Source organism: Heterodontus francisci, chromosome 20 (assembly GCF_036365525.1).
Source record: "Heterodontus francisci isolate sHetFra1 chromosome 20, sHetFra1.hap1, whole genome shotgun sequence".
Lineage (NCBI taxonomy): Eukaryota > Metazoa > Chordata > Chondrichthyes > Heterodontiformes > Heterodontidae > Heterodontus > Heterodontus francisci.
This window is the reverse complement of record NC_090390.1, coordinates 44,811,246-44,826,165: the sequence shown is the minus strand read 5'-3', so window position 1 is coordinate 44,826,165 and position 14,920 is coordinate 44,811,246. Positions and strand designations below refer to the sequence as shown.

Here is a 14,920-nt window from a genome sequence, read left to right as displayed (position 1 = left end):
CGGACTGCGAAGACGTTACCGAGCCATCTTCTTCCTTCAGGCTGCTGATAACAGAGCTCTCTCTGTGTACCTTTTGGAAGAAGTAACGTGAGCACATCTCATCCTGCTCGATGGAGCGGACTCTGGACCGGAAGATGATCTTGGAGGCCTCCTTGGCAAAGAGCGAGGCCTGCTGGCTCTTCACCTCTTGGAGGTCATCCTTGACCTCGACGCCCATTGACTGCAACCGGAGCAGATTTTGCATACTTTTCTGGAGTCGGGACATTTCCCTCTGTCTTTCTCTCGCCCTCTGAACACCTTTGTGGATGAAGAACCTCTTGATGTTCTCCTTAATCGCTTCCCACCAGTGAACTGGAGACTCAAAGAGGGGTTTCACGGTCCTCCAACCTTTGTAATCCCTTTTGAGTTCCTCAACGTTCTCTGGGGTCAGCAGTGTAGCATTGAGCTTCCACGTTGCTCTGCCAACCCGCTGGTCATCCTGTAAGTGACAGTCGGCCAGTAAGAGGCAGTGGTCGGAGAAGAACACCGGCTTGACGTCGGTGGATCCGACCGCGACAGCACGGGACACAAACAGGAAGTCAATCCTGGAACGGGCAGACCCGTCCGATCTTGACCATGTGTATCTGCGCTGCGTTCCGTCTGCAGGTTTGCTGAAGACGTCGTGCAGTTTGGCATCTTTAACTGTTTCTATTAGGAATCTGGACGTAGCGTCCAGTTTGCTGTCGTCACTGCCGGATCGTCCAGCCGCATCAATGATGCAGTTGAAGTCACCGCCTAGGATGACCGGCCTGGACGTCGCCAGCAGCAGTGGGAGCTGCTGGAAGATGGTCAGCCGCTCGCGGCGTTGTACCGGGGCGTACACGTTGATCAACTGGAGCGGAGCGTTGTTGTACATCACGTCTGCTATAAGGAGGTGACTGCCCACCACCTCCTTAACTACGGAGATGGTGAAGTTACCTCCCTGTTGCAGAATACCCAGGCCGGAGGAACGGCAATCATTACCCCCTGACCAGATCGATGGCCCGTGGGACCATCACGACCACTGCCTGTAGGTGCTGAGGTGTGGTATTCCACACTCCTGCAGAAACAGGTCGGTTTTGACCTTGGCGAGGTAATCTAAGGTTGAAACACATCGTGTAGTAGATTTAATGCTACGCACATTAATGGAAGCAATTCTTACAGCCATTTTTTTTTAAAGTTAGTTGTTGCTTCCCATACCATTTGTCCTTGCTCGTCCCAGTCCTTCGGGATGTTCCTGCATACCCATCGTGTGCGCAAGCAGTTTCACGTTGGTTGGGCTCAGAAACCCCTCTTGGTTTTCCATGCAGGGTTTGTTCCGCTGGGGTGACATCAGGGGGGTTCTTGTAGGCAGAGAGGATTGGGTTGTCCTCAGCTGCTTCCATCTGTTCCTCCTCGAAAACATCACTGCTCCGGCTTCCCGGAGCTGAGGTGCGCCAGACGCGTCTTTGCTCTTGGTGTCCCGGAGCTGAGATGCGTTGGCCACGTCGTTACGTGTGGCGCTTTGGGGTTGGGGCACACCGGGCCCATCACAGCTTCCAGTGTCCGGGGGCTGGGATGCTTTATCTTCCATCTCCTTGGAGTTCTGCCGCCTCTTTTGAAGGGGCTGTCGTTCCAGCATTCCCCCGTCCAGTGAAGAGGAGCTGTTGCAGTCTGATTCAGGAGATAGCCCCCTCTTGCCACTGGTTTGGGTGGTGGCCTGTTCCGCTTTGGGATGTTTTTTCTTTGTGGTTTTCCTCTGGACCACTTGCCACTGACCTGTTTGTCCATCTGCTGCCTCCTCCTCCATTGATTCTGTCTGTGGAGGAGGGGTTTCCGGGCGCAGGGTAGGTGCTGGGTCGCTGGTTTCAGCTGCCTCCCCTTTCTTCTCCTTCTCAGGTTGAAGTTCCTCACTGCGGAGAAGGTTGCTGGACTCCTTTCGAACACCGGACGCCTTCGTCAAACCTTCTCCCAGCCTCTCCTTGGACCTTGCCGCCTGAGCATAACTGAAGCAGCGTTTGGGGCAGGTTTTGTAGAGGTGGCCTGCCGCACCGCACAAGTTGCAACACTTAGTCTGCTTACAGTCCTTGGTCTGATGGCCTTCCTCCTTGCAGTTCTTGCAAACAACCGTGCTGCAGTTTGCTGCCACGCATTTCCCAGCAGTGTCCATTTTACAGCGCAGAAATAGGCCACTTGGCCCAAGTGATCTACGCCAGTGTTTATACTCCACACAAGGCTTCTCACACCCTACTTCAACTAACCCTATCTGCATATCCTGCTAAGCATGAGAACAGCAAACATTAAAAAATTGCTGATGTTGGTGTGGGGCCAATTTACATAAGATTACCAAAGATAATGAGGTCTCATGAGGCTCCCCCACATTCTATGCAAGGTCTCCAAAGGCTTGGAAATATTTTCAGCTTGCTGAATTTGGATCTGTTCTGACATCAATCCTTCCCAAGGATTACCCAGTAGCTGGTGCACAGTAGGAAGAAACACAGATGAGACAATTCCCTTTCAGAGTGCTGTCCATATATATCCAACATAACCACCCAGCTCAGAAGCCTGGAAATGTTACTGGTAGTGGACAGGAGCAGCCAGCCAGTACAGGGGCTGAAGTGTTAACAGTAGTTGCAAGTCCATATCATGGCCAGCACAAAGACATGTCTTCTTCTTCTTCTTTGGCCTCCTTGTCTCGGGAGACAATGGATACGCGCCTGGAGGTGGTCAGTGGTTTGTGAAGCAGCGCCTGGAGTGGCTATAAAGGCCAATTCTAGAGTGACAGACTCTTCCACAGGTGCTACAGATAAAATTGGTTGTCGGGGCTGTTACACAGTTGGCTCTCCCCTTGCACTTCTGTCTTTTTTCCTGCCAACTGCTAAGTCTCTTCGACTCGCCACACTTTAGCCCCGCCTTTATGGCTGCCCGCCAGCTCTGGCGATCGCTGGCAACTGACTCCCACGACTTGTGATCAATGTCACAGGATTTCATGTCACATTTGCAGACGTCTTTAAAGCGGAGACATGGATCTGATACCAGTGATGAGCTCGCTGTACAATGTGTCCTTGGGGATCCTGCCATCTTCCATGTGGCTCACATGGCCAAGCCATCTCAAGCGCTGCTAGCTCAGTAGGGTGTATATGCTGGGGATGTTGGCCGCCTCGAGGACTTCGGTGTTGGAGATATGGTCCTGCCACCTGATGCTAAGGATTCTCTGGAGGCAGCGAAGATGGAATGAATTGAGACATCGCTCTTGGCTGACATACTTTGTACAGGCCTCGCTGCCGTTGAGCAAGGTACTGAGGACATGCCACATTACACAAATGTCACAAGACCCTTGTTGAGGAGGCTTTCAACACAATTAGAAGTACAAGATTAGGTAAGGACAAATTTGGACATCGCACATTTGGGTCTACTTGTCTGATTCAGCAAGGCACATTCAAACATGTAAGAATGCCCTTGAGAGTGCACCATTACTGAATTAGCTCTATAGCACAATGCATGGGCACCCAAGAATTTTCTTTCCTTCACAAATGATTCTGATAAAATAATGCAAAATTCTTGATTTCATTTAAGAAATACAAATCATTGATCGAATTCTTTTCAACAAATTCCTTGCGTTACAGGCTGGAAAGACCACATTTATTTGCTGTGGAAATCAAAGCAATTTTCAATGTGCAGTTAGAGCAAGGCTTTGTTATTTAAATGCCTGCTTAAGCTATTAATTACTTGAATCCAATGGTGTAATTAGAATCACAGCAACAAAAATGCAAATTGCGACAGAAATGTCTTACCATTTTGACATTGCTCTTCTAACACACTGGCACTCATTTCCTTGCCACAGGAAAGCACGGCCTCTAATCTATGCTTCCCTTTGATGCCATAGCCAAGGCTAGAAATTCTAGTTGGCAAATCATGTGCCCAGAAAAATGTCATAACATTTTGCAGAATCAATGTACTTTTTCATAACATTGTCAGCTTACAATGCATTGACTGATTATGTCCACAATCTGCCTTCAATTTCCAATTTAAATTTCAATGATCAGTTGTACCACAGGTGACCTGTAATTGCCACTAAATACTTGCCGTATTTTACAGTGATGACTCCACATTCTCATTACTGTAACTATTTTGCCCAGCAAAATTAATTCAACAAGAATGTTTAAAATACAATACTTAAGACCCACACAACGCAATAATAACCTGTTTTGTACTCAAGCTGCTTTCAGCTGTACCAAAACTAATTTATGAAAGAATAATAATGCAACCTCAGTCCCATTTGGTTAACGTCTTTAGGAATTATTCTAAAAAATAATTAGGTAATACATGAAATACAAGATGAAGAGTATTGTGAAATGAATTATATTCCATTTTGGCCTGTGTAAACTTAACAGGTCAATCAATTTTTGAATATAAACCATGTCCCACAGGTCTTCCTAGAGTATGCTCTTTAAGGCTGATGTTTTTGTGTTCTCTTCCAAGTTAGCACTGCACTTCTGGTATTTAAAGTTGACTGACTCTGGAACTGCCCCTGCTAGGTTGTACACTTACCAATCCAAATATAAACTGAACATCTCCAAGAATGGCTCATCATCATGAGTTGTTACATATAGTCCTCCAAAAGTCTATCCTCAGCTTCCCCCTCCTCATCATCTACAGGCTGCATCTTGGCAACATCATCTGAAGACATGGATCAGCCTCCAAACATCCAAATCCACCTCGCAGATCATTCTACTGCCTCTGTGCTGCCAGATTGCTTGCTAAACAGCCAGTCTTGGATAAACCATAATTCCTCTAAACAGTAAATGAGCAGACTGACCATGGCACCATGGTGAAAGATGGCATTCCAGTGGGGGGAGTGAAAAGGAATGTGGTAGTGACAGGAGACAGTATACTCAGGGGGATAGATACTGTTCTCTGCAGCCACAACTGGGAGCTCCGACGGCTGTGTTGCTTGCTCGGTGCCGGGGTTAAGGACATCTCCTCGCAGACTGGAGAGGAACCTGGAATGGGAGGGGGAGGATCCAGTTGTCATGGTCCATGTGGGAACCAATGACATAAGGAGAACCAGAAATTATGTTCTGCTTAGAGAGTTAGGGTCCAAACTAAAACGCAGAACATCAAAGGTAATCATCTCCGGATTGTTACCTGAACCATGTGCAAATTGGCACAGGATCAAGCAAATTAAAGAATTAAATGCATGGTCAAAGAGAGGTGTGGGAAGAAAGGGTTTCAATTCTTGGGGCACTGGCATCAGTACTCAGGGAAGAGGAAGCTATTCCTTTGGGATGGGCTTCACTTGAACCTGGCTAGGACCAGTATCCTGGCCAATCGCATAACTAGGGCTGTAGACAGGGCTTTAAACTAACAGGGGTGGGAATGGGGGGTGGGGAATGGGTAAAGGGAAATTTAGAAATCCAAAGAGAGAGGGGTCAGGGCATCAGAGCAGGATAGTGATGTGGGTGAATGCCAACAGAATGGGACAGGAAGGGACAAAGAGTTTAACAAAAATTGCACATCGGCAAATAAGGTCTTTGCAGGGAATACAGGTTAAAAAATGAAATTAAAGTTCCTTTATCTGATGCACCTGCAATCAGATAAATGAACTAGTGGCACAAAAAGAGGTAAATGATCTAGATCTAATTACCACTACCGAGACATGGTTACAAGGAGATCAAGGTTGGGAAAAGAATATTCCAGGATACACAATGGGCTGAACTTTACCGACACCATGGGTTGCGGTGGGGGCGGGGGGGAAAGAGGGGAGAGGCCCGCCTCGACCTGTGACGTCGAGAAGAGCCCGCCGCATATTACCATATTCAGATTAACAATAAAGACATGCAAATGAACTTACCTGCAGGCAGCGGCTGCCCCACACCGATTTTAGGGCTGCTGTTCATCCATCGTGTGCCTTCGGAACTCCATATGGAGTTCCAAGGTGAGAATCTGGTGGCGAGTGGGGAGGAATAACATTTTCAGGGGGCGGGGTGGGGTAGCAGGAAAATCATTTTTTATTGGATGTGGGGTTGAAGGGCAAAAGTTAGAAGGTTGGGGGGGGGGGGGGAGGGGGTGGAGTTCGGGTAGGGAATAAGGCAAGTTTTGCAAATATCGGGCAGTGCAACTTATGGCACCATGCAAGAAATCAACGAGTGCTCTTTGTAAGAAACATCACGAAATTGGATGCAAACATTGCTTTCACTAAAACTTTATAAAATAAACTCAATAAAAAAGACCTTCCATGATTAAAAATACCTACGGAGGTACTCGATTCCAGGAACTGGTTTATTGGCAGCGTTAAGAAAAATTTGCAGCTTGGTTGGATTTAAACCAGGCAGTAATGTGGCCATTTGATTTTCCCATCATGTTACAATAATCAATGTTATTTTTGCTTTTCTGTAAAAGGGATTTACGAGGACTTCAGATTATTGTTTTCAGTTTTGTATTTTTACACAAACATTATTTTCTGTTTGTCTTTGGATAATTGTGCGCATGCGAAGATTAAAGCTCAGACAAAGGAGAACTGAAATGTCAGCGATGAAAGATAGAATTCTAAAATATTGGCTACGATGTTAAAAATGTTACAGATTTATTATTTCAATTACATACAAGCCAAATTTACTCAGCTATTTGGTGGTGTAGCAGCCAATTGACTTTGTTCAATGTTAATTGCAAGCTTTAGAAGTGCAGCTGGTCAGAATGAAAAAAGGCTAGGAACTGGTAGCAAAGAGTACTAACACTTTTTTTAAAAATTTCTGGAATCTGGTTTGAATGCGTTTCTCCTCTGGCTGCCGGCTGTCAGGGTCCCACATGAAATAACATGGTCTCATCTAGACTGTCAATCTCACATGAATGATTGCAGTGAGAAATGGAAAAAAAAAGTTAACACTGGCGTAGTTTTCATGTTGGAACTAAGGCACATTGATGCAGCAAAATAGAGAGAGTTTTTCCACTGCATCTAACCTGCGCTGTACCTTGCCTGGGAGTGTTTTAAGTTTGCAATGAATCCCTGTGCTAATATCACTCACTGTTGTTTAAAGTATACATTTGGCAACAAGAGGCACTTTTTATTATCTATGTAACATTTTATCTTAATTTCACTTTAAACAATAGATGCATAGAACATAATTGATAGACAGAAATAAAACACATTTTCAGTTTTCCTCTACATTTCATACTCTGATTCTATTCACTAAAATTATTAAGCACTGAAAAACGTTTGACAGCACTTCAAGTAAAAAGATAAGGGCGGCACAGTGGCGAGCACCGCAGCCTCACAGCTCCAGGGACCTGGGTTCGATTCCAGGTACTGCCTGTGTGGAGTTTGCAAGTTCTCCCTGTGTCTGCGTGGGTTTTCTCCGGGTGCTCCGGTTTCCTCCCACAAGCCAAAAGACTTGCAGGTTGATAGGTAAATTGGCCATTATAAATTGTCACTAGTGTAGGTAGGTGGTAGGGAAATATAGGGACGGGTGGGGATGTTTGGTGGGAATGTGGGATTAGTGTAGGATTAGTGTAAATGGGTGGTTGATGTTCGGCACGGACTCGGTGGGCTGAAGGGCCTGTTTCAGTGCTGTATCTCGAATCTAATCTAAAATAAGTTTGTAGTAGCATTTAATATTTTTGTCCAAGAGAGTCAGCAGGGAATCAGTCTATAGGGATTTGTGAAGGGTGGGTCATGTCAAACTAATCTAGTTGAAGTTTTTAAAAGGAGGTCACTAACGTGGTGGATATTGGCTTGTAGACCTCCAGAAGACATTTGATAAGGTTCCACACAGATTATTAGAGAAAATAAAAGCATGTGGAATTAGAGGTAATCTTGGGATAAGGGGTGATAATTGGTTTGGAGGTGGGAGCCTGAGAGTAGGGATAAAGGGAGTGTATTCTGATTGGCGGAATGTGATAACTGGTGTTCCCCAAGGATCTGTACTGGAGCCTCTACTTTTTACCATGTACATCAATGACTTGGATGAAGGAATAGGAAGTTGTATATCCAAGTTTGCAGATGACATTAGCTAGGAGGCACAGTACGTTGTATATATGGGAGGAGGAAGATACTAAGGGACATAGATGAAGTGAGTGGAACAAAATGTGACAGATGAAGTTCAATGTGGAAAACATGAGGTCATTCACTTTAGATACATGGTAGGCAAATCAGAAGATTTTCTTAATGATGAAAGACTAGGAGCTGTGGAGGATCAATGGAATTTGGTTGTCCAGGTAGACAAATCATTAAAGCTAGTGCACAGGTACAAAAGTAATAAAAAAGCTAATGGACTTTATCTCAAAAAAGCTGAAATACAAAAAAAAGAGAGGAAACTATGCTTCAGTTGTGTAAAACATTGGCCAGGCACTATCTGAAGCAGAGAGTTCAATTTTGGGCACCTCAAGAAGAATACCTTGGAGGTGTAGCACATGAATTAGGAGTTAAAAGGGTGAAATTAAGGGAGAATGTTGCATAAACATGGCTTATATTCCCTTGAATTTAGAAGGTAGAGAGGTAATCTAATTGAGGTATATAAAATGATGAAGGGATTCAACAGAGTAGACACAGGTGAGCTTCAAAAAGTGCACGGTGCACGCGCAAGAGGTGCGCCGCAGAGCCATGATATCTTGTGCAGCAGCTCATTAGCATGGAAGGGGTGGAGCACCCGTCCCCGATGACATAGACGGGGCGGGTACTCCACCTCCGGCTATGCGTCCGGTGCCACCGTGCAGATGCCAGCACCATTTTAAAAGGGCTTCAAGCCCTTCAGTTTAATTAACATTTTTAAAGGTACTGTTGTTTTAAAAATTGCAATAAAATTTTAATTTAACATTGAATCCCCTCTCCCACCCACCCACTGAGTATGCAATAAATAAATTGCCCTATCCCCCCAAAAAACACTTTTTGATATTCCGAACTTTACCCCCCCAAACGTCAGCACCTGTGACCCTCAATCCGTTCCCAACATCCCCACAATCAATAGGAATATAGTTTTCCCCGCTACACCCTCCTCCAAACGGAGATCCAAAAGCACTGAAGTTCCAACCACTGGCCGGAATATCAGCATGGGACGGCAGTCAGGACAAGATAGGTGTTTTTGCATGCATTAACATTTATTTACATATTAAAATTAAGGCTCTGCCGCCAAGCAGTAGGGGCACCACCCCAAGGCCTCGCCGCCGCTGGTAAAATGCGTTGGAGCCTTCCCTGCGTCGAGGCCCATGGCAGGCCTCTCCCGGAAATACTTTGAGCCCCCCGCCACAACTTCCGACATCGGGGGGCTTATAAAATTTAGCCCAGTATACAGATCAGCCACATCCTGATTAAATAGTGGAACAGGCTCAATACTTGCTTATATGTTCCTGAAATAAATTTAGTTTTGCTCTTGTTAATCACTAAATCTGGCATGTGTTGGCCTACACTCTGTTTAGAGAAATGTGTATGTTCTGATCCCAAAACTTCTGTCCTGTCAAGTCGTAATTCCAAAACTATGGCCTTTATGGCTTAATGGGCTTCATCATTTTAAAAAAAAAAATCAGGAAACTTTCCAATTTAGAAGTAAATGAATTGATATATTTTTATGGATCTGCTTATTTTGGTTCATAAGTGAGTAGTTGCAGTAAAAAAAAATTAACACTGGTCATACTTTTCATTTGCACCCGCTGCAATTAACAACAAATAAAGCAATTCTGTTGTACGTGCATTACAGGGAGCTGGAAAACAATTGATGCAAGGAGGACCAGTGCAGCACCTTCCACTGCACTGCTTGATTCATTTTTTTCTATATTGACTGGTTTTGCCCATCTTGTATTGCTGCCCTAATGGACAGCTCACATCCCACCAGGGGTAACTAGCCCTGGGTGACTGCCTTTAAAGAATTATTCCTTCAGTCATTTTTGTTCTCTTAAAAACATCATTGTGGGACATTCCTTCAATAATGCAAACTTTCCTTCAAAAACAAAAACCCAACCCAACCATCAAGCTAGTAATAGCTACAATCAGTTGCAATTATGTCAGTCAAACAATAAATTTTATTTAGACAGCACCTTCAACATAACTAAACGTCCCAAGGCACTTCACAGGAGCATTATCAAACAAAATTTGATAGAAAATCACATTAGAAGATAGTCCGGGAGATGACCAAAAGAGAGTCAAAGAAGTATCTTAAAGGAGGAAAGAGGGGTCGAGAGGCTGAAAGGTTTAAGGAGAGCATTCCACAGCTTAGGGCACAGGCAACTGAAGGCACAGGGGAGCAATTAAAATCAGGGATCCTCAAGAAGGTGAATTGGAGCAGCAGAGGTATCTCAGAAGGTTGTAGGGCTGGAGGAGATTACAGAGATAGGGAGGGGTGAAGCCATGGAAGGATTTGAAAACAAGAATGAGAATTTTAAAATTGAAACGTTGCTTAACCAGGAGCTAATGCAGGTCAATGAGCACAGGAGTGATGGGTGAATGGGACTTGGTGCATTTTAGGATACAAGCAGCAAAATATTTGGTCACTTCAAGTTTACAGAGTGTAGAAAATGGGAGGCCACTGGAGTACATTGGAATAATCAAGTCTAGATGTAACAAAGGCACAGATGAGGGTATCAGTAGCAGATGAGCTGAGGCAGGGGCGGAGTCAGGCGCTGTTACAAAGGTGGCTTTAGTGATGACATGGATGTGTGGTCGGGAGCTCATCTCAGGGTCAAATATGACACCAAGGTTGTGAACAGTCTGATTCAGCCTCAGACAATTGCCAGAGAGGGGGATGGAGTCAGTAGCTATCAAAAGGATTTTGTGGCAGGGCTCAAAGACAATGGTTTTTGTCTTCCATGTTAGCCATGGGTCAGTTGGTAGCACTCTTGCCATTGAGTCAAATGATTATGTGTTCAAGTCCCAATCCTGCACAAAAAAAAGAGGCTGGCATGCCAGTGAAGTATTGAAGGAGTGCTGCATTGTCAGAGGTGTCTTCTTTCAGATGAGATGTTAAACTGAGGCCTTGTCTGCTCTTTCAGTTGGGCATAGAAGATCTCATAGCACTATTTTTAAGGCATTTTTGGAGGCATTAGAGAGGGTGCAAAAAAGATTCACAAGAATGGTTCCAGGTATGAGGGACTTCAGTTATGTGGATAGACTGGAGACTGGGGCTATTCGCCTTAGAGGAGAAGATTGAAAGGAGCTTTGATAGAGGTGTTAAAATCATGAGGGTTCTGGACAGAGTTGATAGGGAGAAACTATTCCCATTGGTGGAAAGGTCAAGAACCAGAGGACACCGATTTAAGATGAATGGCAAAAGAACCCAAAAGGTGACATGAGGAGAAACATTTTCACACAGCAAGTGGTGAGGATGGGGAATGCACTGCCTGAGAGTGTGTGGAAGCAGATTCAATTGTGGCTTTCAAAAGAGAATTGGATAAGTATCTGAAAAGAAAAAATTTTGCAGGACTATGAGAGGGCAGGGAAGTGGGACCAGTTGAGTTACTCTTGCAGAGAGCCAGCACGGAAGCAAATAGTCTCCTTCTATGCTGTAACCATTCTATGATTTTAAGGAAGACCAGAGGAATTATCTCTGGTGCCCTGTCCAATATTTATCCCCCAATCAGATTATCTCACTGCTGTGAATGAAACCTGATGAGTGCAGAACTATCTAGCTGGAGGATGAAAGACGGGCATTGAAGGGCATTGGCATAGCCATGTCAAAGGCTGCAGACAGGACGAGGAGAAATAGTTTACCATTGTCACAGTCACAGTCAGTGTGATTTTGATTAGAGTTGTTTTAGTACTGTGCCAGGGTGAAAAGCTGATTGGAGGAATTCAAACATGGAGTTTCGGGAAAGATGGGCATGGATTTGGGAGGTGACAAGTTCAAGGACTTTGGAAAGGAAAGGGACATTTGGAGATGGGGCAGTAGTTTGCAAGGATGGAGGGGTCATGGTTTTTTTTTGACGGAAGAGGTAATGATGGCAGATTTAAAAGGAGAGGAGAGAGAACCATTAATCACAATGGCCAGTGGGTGCAGTTGGAATTTAACATTGTCACCACCAAACCAATGGTACAGAAGATCTTCAGAACATATGTTGTGCATGATAAAACCCTCATAGAAAGGAAGCTGTACATCAAGTGGTTAAGAAAGAAAACAGCAGCAAAAAGCAAAACATCAAAGGTAGTTTTTTTTCATGTATTTTATACTTTTTGTTTTTTCTATCAATACAGGGGCCAATGTAATATATCACCCAGATTGCATACTTTATCATTCAGCTATAAACTACACAACTTTAATCAGAGTTCTGCTGGTTATTTCATCTCGGATAAATGTGCAGTCACCTTTTTATTGTTCACCAATAATGCATTTCCAAACAATCTCAGACACCAAGCGAGGAATAAACATATTGAAAGTTCATTATCTTGCATAGACAAAAGGAAAAATTGCATTGTTAAAACTTGTTTCACAAACGGGTATTATAAAGTTTTTAGTACTACTAAAATGCACGCATTGTGAATTTGCACACTGCAATTACAGTGTGGTTTGTTTGCCTCGCAAACAGCATTGTGTGCAGATTAGCATCCATTATATCAGGAAAGATTTGGCAATAAAATATGCTGCAGCATTAAAGAAATACCCATTATAGCATTATCCATATTACTGACAAATCCAATTAGGCATCAATGTAATAATCCTGTTCAGAAGTGCAGTAAATGTGCTTAAAAAAATACATAATCATGGTTCCGGCTCTACATCTGGTTAAAAATTGAGCATTATATATAGAAAAACCGTGATTAATGTATTTCCGAAGAGTCTGCTGTGCTGTATTTGGATTCTTCTCGGGGTTTCAATGATGAATACACGAGGACTGACACAACATCTGTCCACAACAGCTTCATGACGCTTTTTATGTTCTATTTGTTATTCTAAATAAGTAGAACAAGTGACGGCTGCAGAGTGGAAAAATAAGTTTCCAAATAGATATTAAAACTCCCCATAACCGTGTTTTCCCAAAAAGTTATTTATATGTACTTTATAGTGAAAACATTGCATTAAATAGAATTATCTTATTACAGGTAGACACAAACAGGGATGTGGAAATCAACATCACCCCCACTACAACAGAGCAGAAATCAATTGGCAAAAACGATTCGGTGCTTACCGCCCTCCTTTTCATCAAAAACTGGCCGCTTTGAAGAACTGTTCGCTCCCATTCTCTCTCACCTCTGATACATTTAAGGAGCCGAGCCGCTGGCATTCCTTAGTTGGTTCAACACGAGGAGAGCTGTGCCGTACTTGGAAGCGAGCATTTCCTTCCAGTCACTCACCGCTTGTGTCTCACGGCCATAACGTGCGGATCACAATATGGTCCTGATCTGTTTAAGGTTATGTATGTACAACTTGGTAAGGCGGAAGCTGAATGAAACACTACTAGCTGCAGTCCTGGGCACTCGGGCAGTGGCTTTGGAGGCAGCCCGTTTGCTTCTTGCAACACAACCGCCACTGGTACATTGCGGGGAGCAAGGAGTTTGGCTGTTTTTCCCTTCCTCTCCTCCCTATAATAAGGTGGAAATGGCTCCAAAATTGAAAGCACAACTTTAACGATGGATGAATATTTTCTTTCTTATTGCAAAAGATGGTAGCTGGACAAAGAGTGTTGCTGTGAAAGCTCAGCCTAGCCTTGTTTTGCCGGGTGTATGTGGCTTAGCACTGCCGCCCCTCACACCGGGCTGCTCATTGTACAAGGTGGAAGCACGACGTGATCGTAATCCACCTCGTCGCCACCAGGTTCCGCCCCCTTCACTGCGCTCATTGGCTACTTTGCCCGTCCCTCCGGGGAGCCCTTAAACCCATTGGCTGTTTATCCAGTCAATCAGAGAAACCGACAAGCGGGGTGGCTGCTTTCGGGGTAGAGGTGGGAGTATACCATTGGATTCGGGTTTTTGCACAATTGGAGGGATGTGTGATTTTGTAAATATTATTTATATTGTGAAGGCAATTAGACTTGTTTATTCCCAGTTGAATTCTCGTGTGCCACTTACAGAGGGAAACATAATCTCAAACCAAGACTAAGGTTGCAGTGGTGTGGAATTTAAGAGATCTCAAGGATCCCTGGATACAAAAAAAGAGAGTAAAACCCTGAAAACATTGAGCAAAACCAGGCCAAATCTTGTAAAGTCCAAATCAACAAAGGGCCGTTCAACGGCCAATCCTCTTGAACACAGCAGATCCTGCCTCTGCAAATCGGCTTGGAAAATCCATGTGCAACTCATGTCCTTCCTCTAAGGTATAAAACCATGAATGTGCAAGGACTGTGTACAGCATTGGCAAGCCACATATTATCCTTCTCACATGCATGCACTGTCCTTCCAACTTCCTATCCAGCGATTATCTACTATTCCCACATCCTTATCAAACATCCATCATCCTTCAACACCGAACAACTGTGTAAATCCGCAATTCAACGGTCTTCAGCAAAATGATAGCTCAAAAATCCCTGTAACCATTAGTCTTCCTACATGCAAGCAGTGACAGCTCCCCTTGAACTACCTGCTGGGCAATCTTAAACTGACTTCTAATAGCTCACTCTAAAAGATCTACTTGTGAATTATCCAAGTAACAAGGTTACACTGAGTTTGCTGCTCACTAAAAGGCTAATTTCTATCTATTCTTCGTTGCAATGCATTAACTCCCAGATAAATATGCTTTTGATATTGAGCACAGATAGCAAGCAAGCTGTTACAGTTCAATAGGAATTTAATCTTTTTGACCATACTCCACTCATTGCTATTATGCATGTTGGGAGCATTATCATATGGCCCCTTCCTGAAGTATGATTATGCAGCTAAATTATGTTCTCCATTTTGCTCTACCATATTTCAATTAATTGTTTAAGATAAATTATCATTAACTTTGCACCCTGGCTCTGATTATTTTGCCTCTAATTTATTTTCTCTTAATGGTGTAAATATTCTTTA

At 43.9% G+C, this 14,920-nt stretch overlaps 1 protein-coding gene across 4 annotated transcripts in view; it reads right to left on the bottom strand.

Moving 5' to 3' along the window:
* LOC137380605 (serine/threonine-protein kinase 32C) overlaps positions 1-13,706 on the bottom strand; it is a 389,529-nt gene extending 375,823 nt beyond the window's left edge. For all 4 annotated transcript variants that reach the window (XM_068052681.1, XM_068052684.1, XM_068052686.1 and 1 more), the window contains exon 1: positions 13,105-13,706. In XM_068052681.1, coding sequence (XP_067908782.1) covers positions 13,105-13,156 — 52 coding nt within the window. In that variant the 5' untranslated portion in view covers positions 13,157-13,706. The remainder of the gene's footprint in view (positions 1-13,104) is intronic.
* Between the last annotated feature and the right edge of the window lie 1,214 nt (positions 13,707-14,920).